At 45.8% G+C, this 19094-nt stretch overlaps 1 protein-coding gene across 6 annotated transcripts in view; it reads left to right on the forward strand.

The window, feature by feature from the left end:
- Positions 1-19094, forward strand: part of fbrsl1 (fibrosin-like 1) — a 310964-nt gene that overhangs the window by 122918 nt on the left and 168952 nt on the right. For all 6 annotated transcript variants that reach the window (XM_030060070.1, XM_030060065.1, XM_030060068.1 and 3 more), the window contains exon 3: positions 14466-14567. In XM_030060070.1, coding sequence (XP_029915930.1) covers positions 14466-14567 — 102 coding nt within the window. The remainder of the gene's footprint in view (positions 1-14465; positions 14568-19094) is intronic.

Genomic DNA, 19094 nt, shown 5'->3' on the forward strand with positions numbered 1-19094 from the left:
AGTCAGCTCTGTTTTTTCTCACGCTCTGCAATGGGATTGCTAATTAAAAGAAGCCATGGATTTGACATAGAAATAGATAATGATAAATTTAAACTCTAAAATAATATTTTCCATTTTGTATTGACCTTCTTCATGCCTGAGGAAGGTCAGTGGAAACATTTATGCACCGAAACGTTGCATGCATAAAATGTTGTGATGTTATGATGAAATGTCATAATGATGGTGTGCATCCTTTAATTGCAAATGTCTGCCGTTCTCCCAGCACCTGTTATTCAGGAGTGCATAAGAACCTTTTGCTCCATTTTGCAGTTGACAGCATTATAGACCATGTAAGACAATTGAGAGTCTAAAAACAAATGACTTACCCTTCTACTGTATTCCTACCACAGTCCAACTTGCACTTTCAATGAGTGCATGAAGAGATAAATTGTCATCTTTGTGGCCACGCCAGTAGATCCTTAGCCAGAATGACATTGGTGCAGAAAGCATTAGTTACAGAATGCATGACTACAGCCCTTCAAACATGTGGGGGGGGAGGCACGGCAAACTAAGCTAATTTTAGTGATAAAGGTTAAGATCTGTCCTCTGCCTGTGGAATTCCCTTGTTTTCTAAAACAAATTTATTTATAATGATGGTATTAATATCTGCAAAACACAGCTTACCTTCACATATTTGCCTGTTTATTTGATCGTAATAGCACAAAAGTATTCAAGTACGGTTGCATGAGGTGGCATTGTGCTTTCAGCTAAACGGCCGTCACTCAGCTGCCAAAACAGGAACTGTTCCAAGCATCTCAGATTAAGCCACCATTTTTTTTTTTAAAGACTTGTTAACTTCCCACACACATTTTCTAAGTGTTACAGTATGCCTGAGTTATAGTTAAGCTTTGTTTATCCCCTGGACTGTTCCATTAGTTTCTAGTCACAGGAAGTTGGGGGATGGAGGGGGGAGGAGGAGGGGCGGGAGGGTACAGGAGACAGCTTCATCTGAGGGGCCTTGCCCATTAGGATGCACAGTCAAATCCCCCCATAAGCTCATTAACTCACTATTATCCCTATTAACACAATGGACCTGATCCTCTACAGACCGCATCCTCATTTTATGTAGTGTACATCACGACAAGCAGCGCCTGTCGGATCTTCTAATGTTGTGCGTACGCGCACATACGCACACACGCTTGGGCACACGCGCAAGGACACACGAAGATAGCGGGGCTCAAATCCCAGCACGTGTCAGCGTTTTGAGGGATCATATACATGCAAATGCAGCCGTGTAATTGCGCAGGCAGTAGATCTCCGCTCCCAAGGCTGGATGCTGTCATGTCAATGGCTTATTCGTCTGCTTTTTGTCATTTTTTTTCCCCACCCAGACCTGATTTCCATACCATCCCAAAGCTTTAGAGGAATCATCTCATCTTCTCTGCTCTCCTCCCTCCCCCTCCTTGTTCCCCTCTACCTCCCACTCTCCTCTGGTCCAAGCAAGAATGATTGCCGATGAATCTGACAGCAAAGAGGCAGCTGCCACTGCCAAATGCCCAAATGACAGCAAAGAGGCCTCCTACATCGTGCCTCTTCTCCTCTACCCTCTCCTATCCTCGACTGAAGTTTGCTACAGCCAGTGCCCAACCCCCCCCCTCCCCACTATCCCTCCCTTACTCCTTCCATTTTTGACAAGTACAAAGTCTTTTCATGTGTGAACATTGCAGTGTGGGAGGGGGGAATCCATCAATATCTCCATTCGACTCTGTTCCTCCGCTCCTCTCTGTATTGATCCCCCCACCACCACCTTCCCCTTTCTGGCAGTTTTTTTTCCCCTCTGTCTTCCCTCAGTTTTGCCTGACCTCCCATTACTTTCATCAGCCCACAAATTTTTTGCATGTCAGGTGTGCAAGCTGTATGCGTTTTGCATCAGGGCTTATAAGGATTTAAGGCATTCCTTATGCAAGCCGGAGTATGGAGGTAGATAAAAGCCAGTGTGACGGCAGTGTGTCACGCTACCAATCTACCAATTTGCTGCAAGTCAAAAGAGCAATGATCCTGCGCTTCGAGAGAAGGGACTTGGCTGGAAGGGAGTGTGAGGAGGTGGGCTGCACTGAGTTTTTCCTCCCCGTTCAAGCACTGTGATTGCCGCAAATGTTATCCCCATGCATATATGGACCACCCGATGTTCCCTTCATGTTCGGTAGCACCTGCCGATGACTTTGCATTAAAGGAACAGTTCACACCAAAAGGAAAATTCGGTCATTATCTTCTCATCTCCGTGTGTGCGCCAGTGACTTGTTAGTGAGCGTCGTACAATAACCAAAACGCTGAACTGAACAGTGGCTTGTTAGTTAAAAATACAAGAACGGAATAAAACATCCATCAGATTTTCTCTAAATAAATGTTTCTAATATAATCCAAATGTTTTTTTTAGCTACACGATTGCAAGCCTTAGCTAGGATCAGCCTATTGTAGCTGACACACTACACAAGATTTTATAGTTCCGTCTACCTTACCTGCCTTCCAGTGAAGGACTCCATTGTTAAGCGGGGTCAACAAAGACTTCATCTGTTGCGTAAGATTAACTCCTTTTGTGTGTGTACACCCATTCTGTGGACTGTCTAATGTGTCATACAGTGAGAGTCTGTTCACCTTTTCTTTTGTCTGTCGGTTTAACTCTTTGTCTGTGAGGGACAGAAACAGCCTGAAACAATATAGTAAAGGTTTGCTCCAAAATAACCAGCAAAGTTCAGTTCAGCAGAGTCATTTAAAGTCTCTCTGGGAGAAACGGCAGCTCCAGCAGGCTGAAAGTATTATAAACCAACATGACCATGTCCTGTCAAGCGAGTTTATTTTATTACGGTCACGACGGCATTATCAAACACCCCCAAGGAAGTCAAACTGTTATTCCAAGTCTTTTTTTTTCTTTCTGCCATTAGGCTGCTCAATGTAGAGTAGCCCTTGTTACTTTGTAACCTTTAATCTTTTATCTTCTTTGCTTCTTTGCTCAGTCATATAGGTGTCTTTTCTTGTTTACTTGTTTTTATATTGTGAATTATACATTCAGGGAATGCACTTTGGGCATATGTAATTCATTTACATTGTTCTGATGAATTTGCACTTGTAGATCAGAATGCATTCTGCTCTGCCCCTGTTTGTGTCTGCTCCACATGAGGAGCCCATGTGTACTCTCCTTATGCCACACGCACTGAGCTCCCTACCTCAGCTACTGATATGGACTGTGCTGTGTGCTTTCTATCATTTTTTTTATTGGATATGGTTGGTGGACTGCAGAAAAAAATTGCCCCTCAGGGGTAAATAGTATTCTGATTCTGATTCTGATTCAAATCATCACCCACCGACATCGCTGCCGTCATTGTCCCTCGGAGTAGGCTGCACAAGTTGTTCAGAGAAATCCAGTGAACTCTAAAGAAGGAGAGGGAGATAACTTGTGTTTGGTTGCCTTACAAATTGGAGTTTTGACTCAGGTGAGGTGAGGAGATAATGAGAGAATTTTCATTTTGGGCTGATCTACTCCTTTAATTTTGTGGCCTTTGATGTGCGCCAAGCCTTGGCTGTAGGCTCGTTGCAGGAAGCCAGCCGAGTTTGTGCTGGGGTAAGGGGCGGTGTCTGTTTTTTTCACCAACCCATCACCACTTTCGAGGTCACATTTCATCCCTGTAGCAGCAGGAAGCCACAGAGGATAACAGAGGCCCCCCTGTGAGCTTTCACAGCCATTTGCAGGCAGGTAATCACGGTGCAATAAATATTACAGACAACTTTCAAAGTGTGACGTATCGCCTTGTTGCCATAACTAAAATATTGGCATGGGAAAGTATTTTTTTGTCAGGTACAAGCCTGCAAGTTTATGCCGTGTATGTTTCTATTCACTATAGAAACAACAAACAGCTGTCAGGACAGGAGGCCTCGGGCACATTCATGTGGCCATGTGGGAAACCACAGGTATTATAGCACGCATACACACACATTAACACATTAATATTCTCGCACATATAATGTGTGAGAGCATGTCAGTGAACGTAAAGATGCACAGGCGTTCAAGCACATGCAGACACAAAGATATCATGTGATACACATATGAGTATATCAAAGCGCACACACGTACATATACTGAAAGACGCACACACGCATGCATATGTATGTCAGTATTTTAGCATATACATACAGACACACATAGATTATTATGCATGTGAGCATATCAGCACACACACACACACGGAAATACACACACTTCACTCCCCCACAACACATAACACTTCCTCCAAAATGCGCTGGCAGTGTGTGCTGTGCAGGCATGAGATAACGTCCCAGAAGTTTTCCAAGGGCAGGAAGAGTACTCAGACATCAGAGGGAAGCCGCGTCGAGCCGAAGCTGATTCATTACATGTGTTGCATCTGCCTCCTATTAAAAAGCCCAGAGCACTCTGGCTGTCTCTCCCAGTCTCACTTCACTCTCTCTGACTGCAAACTACCTCCTGACTCCTCGCCTAGGCCTCATCTCTCTCTCCAAAACTCCCTCTCTTGCTCTCTTTCTTCAGAACTCTCTCTCTCTCCTCTGATAACATGCCTTAGCTCCTCACTAAGCCCTCAGATTAGCTCCACTGTATGTCTGGAGGGAGGTTCGACCAAAAAGGTTTTTTTTTTTTTTTTTTTTTTTTTTTTAAAGGCGTTAAACCGATATTTTTGGATCAAAGTTGGCAACAGATGATAGTTTGCACCGCGTTTGACCATTTCCGTGCCAAAAAATATGAAAACTTGTAAGGATTCCATATTCTCTCTGAATTTTACTAATTGCGGGATGGAAAAGCCTCTGAAACTAGACCATGGGACACTGAAGCGGTAGTTCATCCATTTCGTGGGTGTTTTTTTGTTTATTTTGGCAACATCTTTGGTGCAGTTATTGCAGTGGCCTTCCCTGGACTTCCCAGATATATTTTCCACGGATTTTTTTTGTTGACTGAGCTCAAGCCTCTGCAGGTGGCACTCGTCTCTTTGCCTGTTCAGCCTCGGTGGCTATCGTTGCACATGCTAGCTACAGTACTCGGCTCTCAGACTCAACCCTTATGGACTTTGGCCTCATGTCCTGGGACCTTAGCTGTACCGCTCGGCATCATTATGACAGGTCTGCCAGGACGAGAGAGCAAGAGGCAACATTTTCCCCATGAAGCAGGCCTAGTGGTCATATTTTTCCCTCCGCTCAATGAAAATCTTTTGTTCATCCCTTAAAACATAGAAATCCCATATCAAAAAAAATAATTAGGCTTTCTATGCTAGTGTGTAATATCAAACCTCACTACATCAATACACTTCCAAATGAAAAATGGAACTTACTTATCTATGCTATATGGATGGTTAATGACTTATTCTGAAAGATATTCTTTGGCGAATTGTTCACCATGCTTTATCTGTATTTTCATTATTGTATTTTTTTCCATTATTTCCTTAATGTCTTTATACTGTCACATCCTTATTGCTATGAATTTTGAGTAATCCCATAAGGGACAGCCCTGCAGCCTCGGACCTCGCAGAAACATGGCCGCTGAGCACACTGTGTGATGACATTAGGACATTAGGCTCCAGTCTCTGTGTTCTTTCCAAGCAACCAGCAAATGCAAAACGCTGAAGGTTATTATTGATGCTTATTAAAAAGCTCTTAATTTGAAACTAATACTAATGACAGTAACTTTTCTTATGTGGCACCCAATTAAGATGTTACATTCAAATAAATTCAGGTCAAGGGCTTCCTATTGACATCCAATGGCACTGATTGACAGTGATGTTTTATAATTGCCCATATTGACCCCAATATTGCTGTGTAACCATTTTCGGCAGCCCTTCAGTGTATTTTCCTTTAAAGGTTGTCAGTCAAGATAGATTTGTTTTGGCAGTAAGCGATCATCACTGTAGCCTCAATTAGTTCATTGGACTATCTGTTAAAAATGTTCCATATCTCAAGTGTGATGAAAGAGGACAAAATAGCAAAACACTTCTTTTTCTCCATTTTGGTCCTTGGCGTGACAAGACAGAGGCACAGGCAACACTTGTTGAATTTTGATTACTCTAAAAAGAGACCAGCAACTTCTCTAATTCAATAGGCTGTGTTTGAGTTAATGTTTTACTCACTGCCTTTCAGTAACAAATCAATGGCAAATTGAATAGGAAATTAAACACAGCACTATTTTAGTCATTGACATTCATTTCATTCATTTACTCATTCATTCATTACTCATTCTATCAAACAGCCATTTCCTTACCTGATTGAAAAGAGACTGTGAAATTAGATAGACTAGAAGTTTGAGACTGGTTTTCATCGAGGTTTTTTTTTTTTTTTTTTTTTTTTTTTTTTTTTTCCAGAATTATCACTCGCTCATTTCCTTTACCTCACAATCTCATCTTCAGTGTTTTAATTATGTCTTGGTGAATATATGATGTGATGGCTCATTTTGATGTGTGTGCGTGTGTGTGTGTGTGTGTGTTTGAATAAATCATTGGCGAACTTGTTAGAAGGGTCTTTTTACAGTGAGTATGTCGACTTCAGGCTGATAATTATTTCAGATTACATTAAAGGAAATTAAACATTTCTCAAGGTATGTGTGAGGGTAACAGAGTTATCAGGCTTCATCACAGGAGAAAGTGTGAAAAGTTACACTTCCAAAAATCATCATTTTTAGGCCGCTAATAAGATCATTTTCAAGTGTTAAAGAAAAATGATTTTTTTTTTTTTTTAATGCTAGTTAGCTCCTCTTACATCAAGAGGTGATAGACGTGTATGGATCACTGGCGGTAGATTCATTGGAGGTGAAATGCACAGTGTTGGTGTCAATTATCAACAACCCAGATCAGCCAAACCCAATCTAAAACCGCTGAGAATAAAGAAAGAAAGAAAGAAACGAAAAAGTAAATAAATAATAGTCATGAGTATTTGAAGAAATACAGAAATGAAAAAGTACAAAGTAATAGTCGTGATTATCTGCAAAAAATGTATCTTAACGTTTTCCTAACCCACTACTTGCACTTGAATTTGCCTATTGCTTATCAAGAGCTGTATTTTTTCTTCCTCGTTTAGTCAAACTTTGTGATCTAGGCTGGAGTTGTGAAAATCTGTGTCTAGTCATGCATTTTGTCATTTCGACATCTGTCTGGACCGGTGATCTGTCCCGCCAACAGACTCTTATCAGCTGATAAGTGTGTTTACACCAGCCTTATCTCTGTCCGTTTGAGGGTTATGGAGTTGAGAGTCATAATTGATAAATCCTTCCCTTATGAAACCATTGCGGTATCTGGGATTGATACGGCATACCTACGGTTATTACGGTCACGGGGTTATAAAGAACAAAACACTGTGATCTACATGTTGGGGGCGAGGCATTATCTCTCTTTCTCAGACTTCTCAGAGATACGATCATTAATTCATTTCACTCTTTCAAATATCGCTGTTGTCACCGGAAAAAAACATGTCATTTTAGTGTTTTTTTTTTCCTTCTCTCTAACTTAATTTAAAAGTTTCAATTTCGGTTAGTCATGTGGTGAAGGAGTTTCATAGCCCTTTGCCCCTTCAGACCTGTTAAAATCACACTGTATGTAAAGGTCGTTTTTGCAGATACGAGGCTCTCAGAACAGCCATATGCTGCAGTTTTTGCTTCGTAAATGCACCATTTTTAAAATACAGTTGTTTGCACCATAATTTTGCATCATAATAGAAAATGCTGGTATAATGTAAAGAACAGAATCAGTGCCTTCTGTAGACTCAGTATACATGTGGATGGTGAAATGTTACTCTCAGCCATTCTGTACATATCTTACTTCCATAGAATCAGAAAATGAGTATTGCCCAAATACATGCACAGAAATGTGTATGTGGGTAACATATTACTTCTATATTGAGTAGTATATTATATATTGCGTAATATATTATACAAGTAATGTACTATAATATGTAAATTACCATTACAGTTTCACATAATCAGATTAAATGTAAACTAAACAAAGACACCAACCACTGGGACATTAACAGGGAAACCAACAGTAGTGTCATTATTCTGCATGGGTATTGATCATGACAGCAATCATAATTGCTTTGTTTGGCATATGGATATGGGATGCTAACAAGGTCACAAAGTTGCATGTAAACAACAGTAAATATGGTAGAACTTGGTGTTTAGTCTAGGCCAAAAGCTGCCATGCATAATTGAGTGAATTCTAGTTTATACCTATACAATATATTCAAATGAGTTGGGTTTTTTTGGGGGTTTTTTTTTGCATTTTCTTTCAAGGCTCATATACATTTGTTGTCGCCAACAATCATTTATGGCTCTGGAATATCTGATGATGCTGTCTGGCGGCTGTTTTTTTTTTTTTTTTTTGTCCGTGCCTCCCCATTGCCTTTGAAATACTCTTGGTGATTGAAAGTCTACTCAGATAATTACAGCATTGAAAGGAACAGCAACATAGGCTACTTGAAAATGAATGAATAAATCACTGTATTTGCAAATGGCTTTGTTGACCACTAAGGGGGAATGAGGCATGTACCACAATCGGAGGTCATTTTTTTGGAAACTTTGTGAGTGCCCCCTTTCTTTGAAAAGGAACTTTGACTTGCAAATAATCACACAGATTTTCCAAGGAAAAAAAAAAAGAAAAAAAAAAAAAAAAAAAACAACCCCCAAAATGAACACCATTTGAATTTGCCTTGTTAGCATGCATAAATCTCTTGCAAAACGCGCTCGCTGCTTTCAGCGCTAATAGCGTGTGCCGAAATCAAAGCCCCGCGTTTCTTACAAGGCAATGAGAGGGAAGGAAGATCTGCATAATGTTGGCTCCAGCGAAGACGAGCAAAACGCAAATCCAGAGCCTTTCCTTTCCCTCCAATAACATCATTAGCATTTTGACATCGTGGGCCTAATTGTTGTTGGTAGCGCTGAGAAATGCTTGCCCTCGAGTGGTGGGAGTTGGCAGGGAGAGGTGGAGGAGGCAGGGGTGCCTCTGCTGCAAGACCTTGTGCTTATCAGTGCAGGGCAGATACTGTTCCAGTGGTCCTGGCTGACAGGTGAGGTGTGTGTGTGTGTGTGTGTGTTGGTGGTGGTCGTCAGTAGACCCCCCGGGACAGGTGCTGAAGGATGGGTTTCTGTTTGGGAGCAGGTGCGCGCGCCCTCCCTCCCTCCTTCCTCTCCTGCCTGGTTCCCTCTGTCCCCCAGGAGGCATATGGTGAGAGTGATTGGAGAGGCCCGGGGCCCGCTGGGAGCGCTCCTCTCCCAGTTCATCTGTTCCAGACAGGGCCCTGCGGGACAGTCAGGTTCTCCTGAGGGCCCTGCTGGCTGGGAATCGGGCCGAGGAGACGGCTTCGCTTTCAAGATGACTGCTTTGTTACGGCGTCGGACGGCCGCCGTGGCCGGCCCCGGGTTAGCTTTACACCACGCGGTGGCCGACACCGCCATCCCGCATGCAGTGCACACGCTGAACGGTTAATAGGTCACGCGCTCTAATTTGTTTGCTCCGCCGCTCATTTGTACGCCGGCGTTGCTTTTAATCTGCCGACTTGACTCTCGTCGTGTCCCGGTGTCACTGCCGCGAATAGAAACGCCATCTTCCTGTGATTTCACACGCTCGTATTTGCGCCCCGGCTTACAAATGCGATGTAGTCTTGAGTGTACTATGAGAAAGAGTTATGGGGGCATTTGAGGCCTTGTATAATATGTGTACCCCTTTTTATGTGGTCATTTATTATAAGGCGAGCTCTATGAATAATGTATGATTAAGAGGCGTAATGGATACACTGGGACTCGTCAAAATAAAAGCAAAAATCCATTTGCTCTCCCTGTAGTAAATCCACTAGCTTGTCCTTGGGCTAATTTCCAACCTGGGACTTGGTGGGGGAGTGAGTGCATGTCTTGATAGCGATTGCAAGGGAGGGAGGTGTTGGTAGTGCTGTAAAGTGAGAGAGAGAGAGAGAGAGAGAGAGAGAGAGAAGAGGGAGGAGGAGGAGTGAAATGAGACATGGATGAGGAACAAAGCCAGGAACACCTCTTTCTCTTGATCCCCCTCCTTCCTCGCACTCTATTCCCATCTCTCTCTTTCTTTCTTTCACTCCCTCCCTCTCTCCTCCATCTCTGTCTCTCGCCAGCTCCTAGCTCCTTCCCCCTGCCTCCGAGCAGCTGCCACTTCTGAGCCTGAAGAAAATGAAGGCAGATGAATCAATTTGGCCTGTGGCCCTAAAGTGCACTTGTCTGCGCCCCAGCTTGGGCGGGGGGGATAATGAGCCGATAGATTGAGCCGGTGCCGGGGCCCGGCACTGAGCGCCGAGGTGCCTCCGCCCGCCACACCACCGGGGCCCCCCCCCCCCCCTCCGCCGCCACCGCCTCCCCGAGCAGCGGTGGCAGCCTGTCGCTGGGTTAATGGGGGTGAGGGTCCTTTGCGCAGGACACTTTTCAGAACAAATTAGGGGAAGGATCTGTATCCGTCCTCCTTGGCCCTCCCCTCCCCTGCGTTGCTCACACACATACCCACACCAGGCACGGGAAGCCCGCAGAGCTGATTGGAGTGTGGCCGCGCAGAGCAGAAGAGCATCAAGGCAAGCTAGAAAGGCAGACGAGAGAAGAGGGGGGGCGGCGGGGGCAAAGTCCAAGATCCAAGGGTAATGAGGATTGACGCCGGGACAAGGCTGAGGCACAACCTCCCTGAACGCTGCTGACAGGTGACGGCAGGCTGGGGAGAGAGACGAGGCAGAGTGAGAGGAGACGGAGCGAGGCGAGGAGGAGGGAGGTCAGGACTGAGAGCGTCTCTAATTCAAGGAGGAAAAAGGTGGGACACTGTGCAGACATCCGAACACACACACACACACACACACAGCCCCCGCCACTTCCCGACTCCCCTGCAAGGTGAAGGAGGAGGGAGGATCAAAGGAGCAGGGCAACAAAGCATCACCCGGCAGCCTCCAGCCAGCTCCCCGCTGACAGGCCGCGGATTGATCGACATCGGCGGAGAGGGAGAGGGGTGGGGGGGGCGAGCGAGTGAGCCGAGCCTCGCATGAACCGATCTGACGACTCCACTCCCGAGCCTGCCACGACCGCTTCCCTCAATGCCAACGGCGAGCCCTTTCTGAGCGTGGGGGGGCTTCTCTGACTTCGCCCGCTGTTAGAGAGGAGTATAAATGAGCCGGCCCAAGTCGGCAACGCTCAACTTGGGGGGAAATTAAGATGCTGGAGGGCCCTTTGAAGATAATTAAAGAGCACAGAGCGGCGGCCTCCAGAGAGGGACCGCAGACATGTTCAATACCGAGACTAATGGAGCTAATTTCCAGTACATTATTCATGTAAAACACAAGGCCTTACTTCTCTCTGTTTTTTTTTTTTTTTTCCTACAACTCCTCTTAAGGCCTTAAGGCAGCCACTCCCACACATATACATCCAACACATTCACATTATGAAGCTGGTTGACCTTGCTCTGCGCTGCATGGGTCAGTCCTCCGATGTAAACAAAATGAACCCACTCCAAAAAAAAAAAAAAAAAAAAAAAAAAAAAAGCACAAAATGAAACTTCTTAAAACAGCCGGGCTCTCTAAGAACTATTCCCCCTGGATGACCCGCAGTGCATTTCCAAAAGCATGATCCTTAAGTGCAGCTGGGAAAGGCGTGTGACCTTGATTTGTTTAGCGGCGACCGCCAATCGCATCTCAGCGGAGGCCGTTAGCCCCGCCCCTAAGCTCTCTAGCTTGCCCTTTAGCATTACCGAGAAGAGAGAAATAAAAAAAAAAACACCACATGAAGGCTGTGCAATTGGGGAGCCGAGGTCCAATTAAACACCTCCCCAGGCGGGGAAATTAGCCCCTGCCTTAATCACAGGCGGTCAGGGCTGCCAATCTTTTGTCGGAGTTGGTGAATTCCTGCCTGGATCAATTGCTCTCCTGTCCTGCTGAACAATGGCTCGGGGAGCGGCCCTCGCAGGCAGCATCATTAACCTCGCCGGCTAATTAGACGCTCTGCTCTGATCAATAGCCAGGCTGATTGCTGACTGGGTAATGCAGCCGTGGGCCCCGGAGGAGGCGGAAACACTTTTGGGGCGCCTTCAGAAATTTGTCAGCGCCACTGATGCTGGGTAAACAAAGTAATCAGCAGCTGCACTTGATGGCAACGTGGCGCCGACTGTACCTCGCCCGCTCTCCCTCTGCCTCTGCCTGCCTGCTCGCTGAGGATTGCTCTCTTTGTGTTCTCCTTGAGAGAAGGAAATCAAAAAAGGGCTGCCATCTATTTTGAGATTCAAGGAGTGATTAGGCTGACAGCTAGTGGAGAGAGAGAGAGAGAGAGAGCGAGGGAGGCAGAGGGAGAGGTGGTGAGAGGTGGAAGTCAAACCTGATTAGGCCCACCTGCCAGGTTCCTCTTCCTCCCCATCTCTACGCCCTGATTGCGCGGCGGCGGCTCGCGGCGGCGGCTCGCTCCGTCTCTCCCCGTCCCCCCCGCCCCGCGCCCCGTCCTGTCACTGTTGACCTCCGCGCACCGCGAATGCCCCTCGGCCAATCAGCGGGCTTGCCCCGGCGGCGGCAGGGTAATTAAAAGGGAATTGTGTCTACTTGGCTTGTGCGCTGGTGGGCATGAGGGTAGACAAACACTCTCTCTGCCTCCCTGCCTCCCTCCCTCTCTCCCAGCCAGGTGGTAGCGTACAGGACCTGTCAGATTAGCTGATGACCCTTTTAATTCTGGCCCAGCCGGGGGCCATAATTGATATTTACCGGGAAAGGTTAATTGTAGCAGTGATCTGCTTAAATTACAGTGGAGATCAGGAGACCGGGGCCAGCCACCACGCGCGCCACCGGGGGAGCTGCCGCGCGCAAGCTGCTAGTCAAATGGATTACACCCTGTGGCCGTCGGCGCCGTCCTTCAATGGGGGGGGGGGGAGCGGCACGGGACGCTGTGATTGGCTGGTGTTGCACCTGCGCAGAGCCCTCCTCACTGAGCTTGCCAGCTTCCCATCTGGCCAGGAATTTTGGGCCCATGCCAACTTCAGGGCTGGTCTGGATGGCCCGCAATAAAAGAAGCCATCCATGTTGGCGCGAGGGTTAGGCTGATATGGGTTTTGGAAAGCTGATCCAGATCCTGATATTTGTGGAATGAAGCGATATTCTGCGCTTATATTCAATATTGTTTCATTTGGTTATTATCATAACAGAAAATTGCTAAAGATCACAAGGTGTACAGGGTGTCCTCCCAAATTTTCATTTGATAAAAGTGGGGAAAACAACTGTGAATGAGCATTTAAACAATCATAGGCCACCCAAACGTGTGGTGTACTAAAATGCTTTTTTTGTAACATTATGTGTTCAGTAAAATCCTGCCACACTGCACTTGAATAGTTTCTTGGGTCTAGACATGTAAAAATATCTAAACTGATCTAAAGTGGAGGCTCCATCATATTGGAGGTGGATGATAGTGATTGCTGCAAATAAGATACACAATGTTTCATCAGATAATTTTTAAGTGGCCAATCAAAAAAATTGCATGTTCACTAAGATTGTTAGATCCTTGTTTTTAAATGACTGTTGGTGGCTGCCCTCGCTATCAGTAGAATACCAATGTTTGATGGGGTTTGCAGCTGTTTTGGCTACAGCCAACGCCGGTTTGCATTTAGCCAAAGCAGAAACTGATGCAGACACACCACGCTGATGTGTGTTTGTCCAGGTGAAGCACTTGGTGCCTCACTGCTGCCTTTGTTTTGCAAGTGAATTCTACTGGAGTGAAGAATTGGAATTATTGGAGTGATTTTTTTTTTTTTTTTTTTTCCACTCAAGAATGTTTTGACTGAGCTTTTGGGCTGAGAGCATATGTCAGCTGTAATTTAATGTAGTGTTGTAATGTTTGTACACACTGAACTAAAATACTCCGCATTTGAAATTCTGATAGGTCAAGAACATAACAAAAATAAGTAAATGTAGCCTTTGATGGTCACATAAACTAGATGACAAAGAGCAGCTCTTTCTCTTACGTAATGAAAAGTAGATTATTTTGTATGATGTGTTATAATAAAATGGCCTCTGTTAATGATTGGTTAAGTTGTGAGTAACGGTGCCCGTACCTATAGACCTGTGAGTGCATTACGGCTGCACAAATCAAAAATCATAACCTCTGCCATTACTCATGTGGTGATGAGAATCCTATGGTTTAGCCACTATTAAAGAACTATGTTGCTTGGTGGGGGAATAATGTTGCCTTATTCAGTTAATCATGTTTTTTATGATTTCATTTCAATTAATTAAATGTAAAAGTATTATTACCCTACCATTTGCATTCTTTCAGCAATAAGCCACTTGACGCTGCGCTTTACAGTGATTTTACAACAGCTCAGAGGCTTTCACTCCGCTTCACGCCTATTAACTGGCCTAAAATTACAATAAAACATTACCTCTCATGGCTTATTGCTTAATTGTAGACATGTTGAGGCATGTGGTCTGAAGGTGTCTTCCTCTTGCCTCTGCAGATCAAGCCTTTGGCGGTTCGTCCGGTGAAAGTGAGCGAAGACGAGGCGGTGCAGGAGCTCAGCCGACCCCACAGGAGCAACTCCAAGGAGCAGCTCAGCGAGGTGAGACCCGGCAGCAGACCTCCCCCAGGCCCCCCTCCAGACCTCCTACGGAGACCCAGGCTATCCACTTTCACAGGCCAGGGCAAGAGACCCCCGAGCCGGAGTGGAGAGACGGGGAGGAGGAGGGCGACGTGGAGGCGAGGGCAAGAGGGCAGCCGGTGCAGTGGCTCCTGCTGTTCCTAGCTCTCACCTCATAAATCCCCCGTGCGTTAGGAAGAAAAAGCCGGTTGGCTGGCAACACACAGACAGGAAATGATTAGGCTGGTCACACAGCATCACCTAGCCGGCCCGGCATTATTTAAAGCACGGCGCGATTAAATGGAGACGTGACCTTACGCGGCTCAGCCAGGTGCGGGCCAACCTCGCCGACCCCAGAATGGAAACAGTTAAAGGAACTGTTCCAATTATCGCCGCGCCGGCTTCCATATGCTAGCCCATTTAGTGGATGAGTAGGTGGCAAAGGAAAATGGAGGCTGGGCATTGGTTCAGCGCAAGGGATGAAATAATGCAATTTAGATACAGGAGAAGTAATGAGAATTTATGCAAAATCCCAAGCGGCTCATTTTAAATGAATGTAGAAATATGCTTCCTAACTAATGCCTGTCAAGCAGGCTTCCCAAACCCAGCTAAATTCAATCAGACAGTTCATTTAGCTGACGAAAGCAGGAGGAGAGTGAGAGAGGGAGAGAGAGAGAGAGAGAGAGAGAGAGAGAGAGAAAGGGGGGGAGGAAAATATGAAGGCTTTTGCTTTTCAGCAGGGGGAAAAAAATGATGGGGGAAAAAAAAAAGCTTTTAATGAACTTATTAAATGCATTGTTTTAAGCCGTTCAGCATTCCAAAAGAAAATCCAGCATCATGTAGAGAGAAAAAAAACAAACAAACAAAAAAAAAAAAAAAAAACACCCGGCCTTATTTTCCCTCCTTCATCCTCCCCTTTTCCTAAGCCTTGCTCCTCTGTTTCTTTCTATTGCTCCGTCCCCCTACCCGCCCGCCCCCCCGCCCAGCACCTTGCACTATTTCTCATGAATTTGTGTAAAAGGCTGTTTTTTTAATGAAAAAGTCAGGAGGAAGAGGCGGGCTTGGCAGATAAAAGAGCGATGGCGGCTGACAGCTCTGACAGGGATATACGACAAGCGCCGGGAAGGAGGGGGCACGGGTGAGGGACGGCGGAGGGAGGGTGGAAGTGGTGGAGGTGGAAGTGGTGGGGGTGGGGGGCGGATGGGGGGGGTTACTGTTGAAAATTGCACGCTGTAATCGCCGACGGTGTTAGATGTGGCATGTCTCTCTAATCTGCTGCCAAATAAATGGCGCACAGACGTTGTAGCCATGCCATCCATATCTATCCATCTCTCTCTCTCTCTCTCTCTCTCTCACTCTCTATCTCTCTTTCTCTCTCTCGTTGTTGTGTTCCACTAAGTGAAGGCCTGGACATAACACACAGACACACACATATATTTTTCACAAATACCATCTCACCGTCTCCCTTATTTTATCTCATTTTATATATATATATATATATATATATATATATATATATATATATATATATATATATATATATATATATATATTTATTTATTTATTTTTTTTTTTTCTTTCTCCCCAGCTCCGTGAAATCTCCCCCACCACATCAAGAGCCCTGCTAATTTTCGTAAAACGCGCTCCGCCACATCAAAGTGGCTCCCTGGCTTTAAGAGCTCTTAACTAATGATGCCGCGTCGGCAACGAGTAAAATGGATTTCTCTTGTCTTACCGCCAAAGGAAATAGAGACAAATGCGACACTCGGACTCGCCCGCCCGCCCGCCCGCCTGTAAAAACAGTCATGCATCAATTTGGGAGCGGGTGGTAGGAGAAGGGAAAGAAAAAAAAAAAAAAAAAAAAAAAAACAGCGCAGGGGATGTTGTTTGTTCATTGCCACGGTTGGGTCTTTATCTGTTTATTTTGACTAGGTAATTGTGCCTGTGGTGCAGCGGGGCCCCGGCACTAAGCCACACAGGGATTAGGGAAATGTGAGGTGGTGGTGGTGGTGGTGGTGGAGGAGATGGGGGGGGGGGGGTTCATTGCATTTGTGTCCTGTGGAGGAGGAAGGAGTAGAGGGTGGTGGTTGTGGTGCTGTCAGGGTCTCTAGCACCCACCCATATCCACCCACAGCCACCCGCCTACCTGCTCTTCCTGCTGGAGGGGGGCTGGGACGCCCGCTGGATGCAGGCTTCGTGTGCCTCATCATGCTCCACCGAGCTCTGATTGGCCCGCCTTTCGGCCTCCCCACAATGCTGAAAACCAATAGTTTGGGCTGAGAGAAGACGGACAGGGCCCGCCCCGCTTGTCGCCGTGCCTTTTTTTTTCTTTTTTTTTTTTTTTTTAAGGAGAACAGAGGAGGGGGCATGGAAATGGGTAGAGGATTAGGGGGCGGATTTAGCAACATTTCTCTTCTCCAGGGCTGTTTAGTTAACCCTTAAATGCCGCCAGCCCCATCCCTCTCACCACCAACCAACACAAGCACACACACACACACACTTGCACTCGTCCGCCTCCCTCCCCCACGCTCCCTCTCTGGGGCGGGTTCTTAAATCCTTTTGAAGTCCTAAGCGCTGCAGAAATCCATTGAGAGCCATGTATAATGGCTTTTAAGAGAGAGTGTTTAGCTGTATGCCGACCCTATGGCTTATGAACCGCTGGCGTTTTAATGGATCCCCCCTTCCCTCCGCTCTTTCCTCCCTTCACCGGCACTAAATCCAATGGATTGTCCCTCATTATCATTTAAATAAGCCTCTCTTTCTACTCAGAATGCTGCAAGTTGAATGAACTCTGCATAGTAAGGCTAATTCCAAATGGCCTTGGCCTCTCACCACCCATGCTCGTACACACCGACGCGCACACACACATGCGCACACTTGTAACATGTAAACATGCGCACCCACACGCACAGATTCTCTCGCACAAACACACTTTTGGGGCCTTTTTTTTGTTCGCGTATGTTGCCCTCTTTGCCCTTCTTCCTCCCCTCTCCTCTTGCCACCTCTCGTGTTGCGGCAGTTAAAGGAGTGAAGAGGGTGAACAGAGCGGGAATAGTCTTTTGATTCCCGCTGAGCCGGCTTTCCGGGTCGCGGCGGGGACTCCTCCCTAATCGTCACCGTGGGTGCCGTCCTGCGAAACGGAGGGGGGACATAAGCGCTGAGGAGAGCTCAGGCCCAGAGCAGGTGTGGGAGGGTGCAAAACAAGGGTCGGATGGGGGCTTTAGGGGGCACATCATTTGGATTGAAGGTGGACCTATGGATGAAATTGGTCTAGCAGAAAAGTCTCCTCCAGAGACCGGGGGGGGGGGGGAGAAATTGCCAATTGAGACAGAGGAATAAAAGAAGTGGAAAGTGGAAGTGGAGGGAGAGATTTGGAGATTGGTATTCGTGCTGGGCTCTGACTGACAGAGTTGGAGAAGAGAACAAAACATGGCTTTTTTTTCTTTCAGCAGCCTGCTCTTGTTCGGCATTAGAGGAGAATGCATCAGAAAACACCGGAGTCACCCGGCTCGACGGGTCAAGGGCCTCCTGAAATGCATCAAAAGATATCGTACAAAAGGGCCTGACATAACATCATGCCGTGCATTAGAAGAGTTTCATTCCAAAATAAGAACACCGTGTTAAAATAACTCACACCCAATGATAACAAAAAATGGTGTTTTTTTAAAAGTCAGCCTACATTTTTCACAGTTTTATAGTTTGGGTCTATATTTTAGAAATGCTGAATAATGAACTCACGATATCAGTTTTTTCCTTTAGTTCTTTATGACTTGACGTTTTGACGTTGTATTTGTGTGCCTCTATGTGAAGCTTTACCCCCCCAAAATGCACGTGGACACCACGCCATCCGATCCTGTACGTTCTGAATACCCAAGCAAATGCTTTTTTTTTTTTTTGAAGAATGATGAGATGGAATAAGAAGAGCAGGCAACGTCTCCGACTGCCAGGGTAGCTGAGCTGTCACTCCCTCTCAAAACAACAATTTCAATATCAAGGTTTGCGTTTCCATTTTATCTGCTGATGCAAGTGATGGATTCGCTTTCATGTGTCTGTCAATGTCAGAGGTGCACTGAACTCTAAATTACACCAGTGCCGCCTTTCTTATCGGCTTGTCAATGGCTGGCACTTTGCGGGGCGCCTCGCTCAAAGTGTCAGTGTATCCAAACAAATAATTAGTGACACTTGCGTTGAAGTGCACTATGATACATAACAAGCGCGTCGTAAGCCCATTAGAAACAGAGATGAACTTGTTTGCGGTGTAGTCATCAAACATCCGAAAATTACGATTGATTTAATATGTCATTAACCATGTCGTCGCCCAATAAAGTGCGCCATATGCTTCAATTAAACAATGCAAAATAATTACCATGCACCCGTAACATGATTATAATGCACTTGTGATGCCCATTTCCTGTATATTGTTACCGAATAATCAGGTTTTACTGTATGATATTTCCCAGGAAAGTCAAATGAAGTGTCTCAGGAGGGCATCAGTGGTTGTTTTTAGAG

The sequence above is a fragment of the Myripristis murdjan genome, chromosome 9 (assembly GCF_902150065.1).
Source record: "Myripristis murdjan chromosome 9, fMyrMur1.1, whole genome shotgun sequence".
In the NCBI taxonomy this organism is placed as follows: Eukaryota; Metazoa; Chordata; class Actinopteri; order Holocentriformes; family Holocentridae; genus Myripristis; species Myripristis murdjan.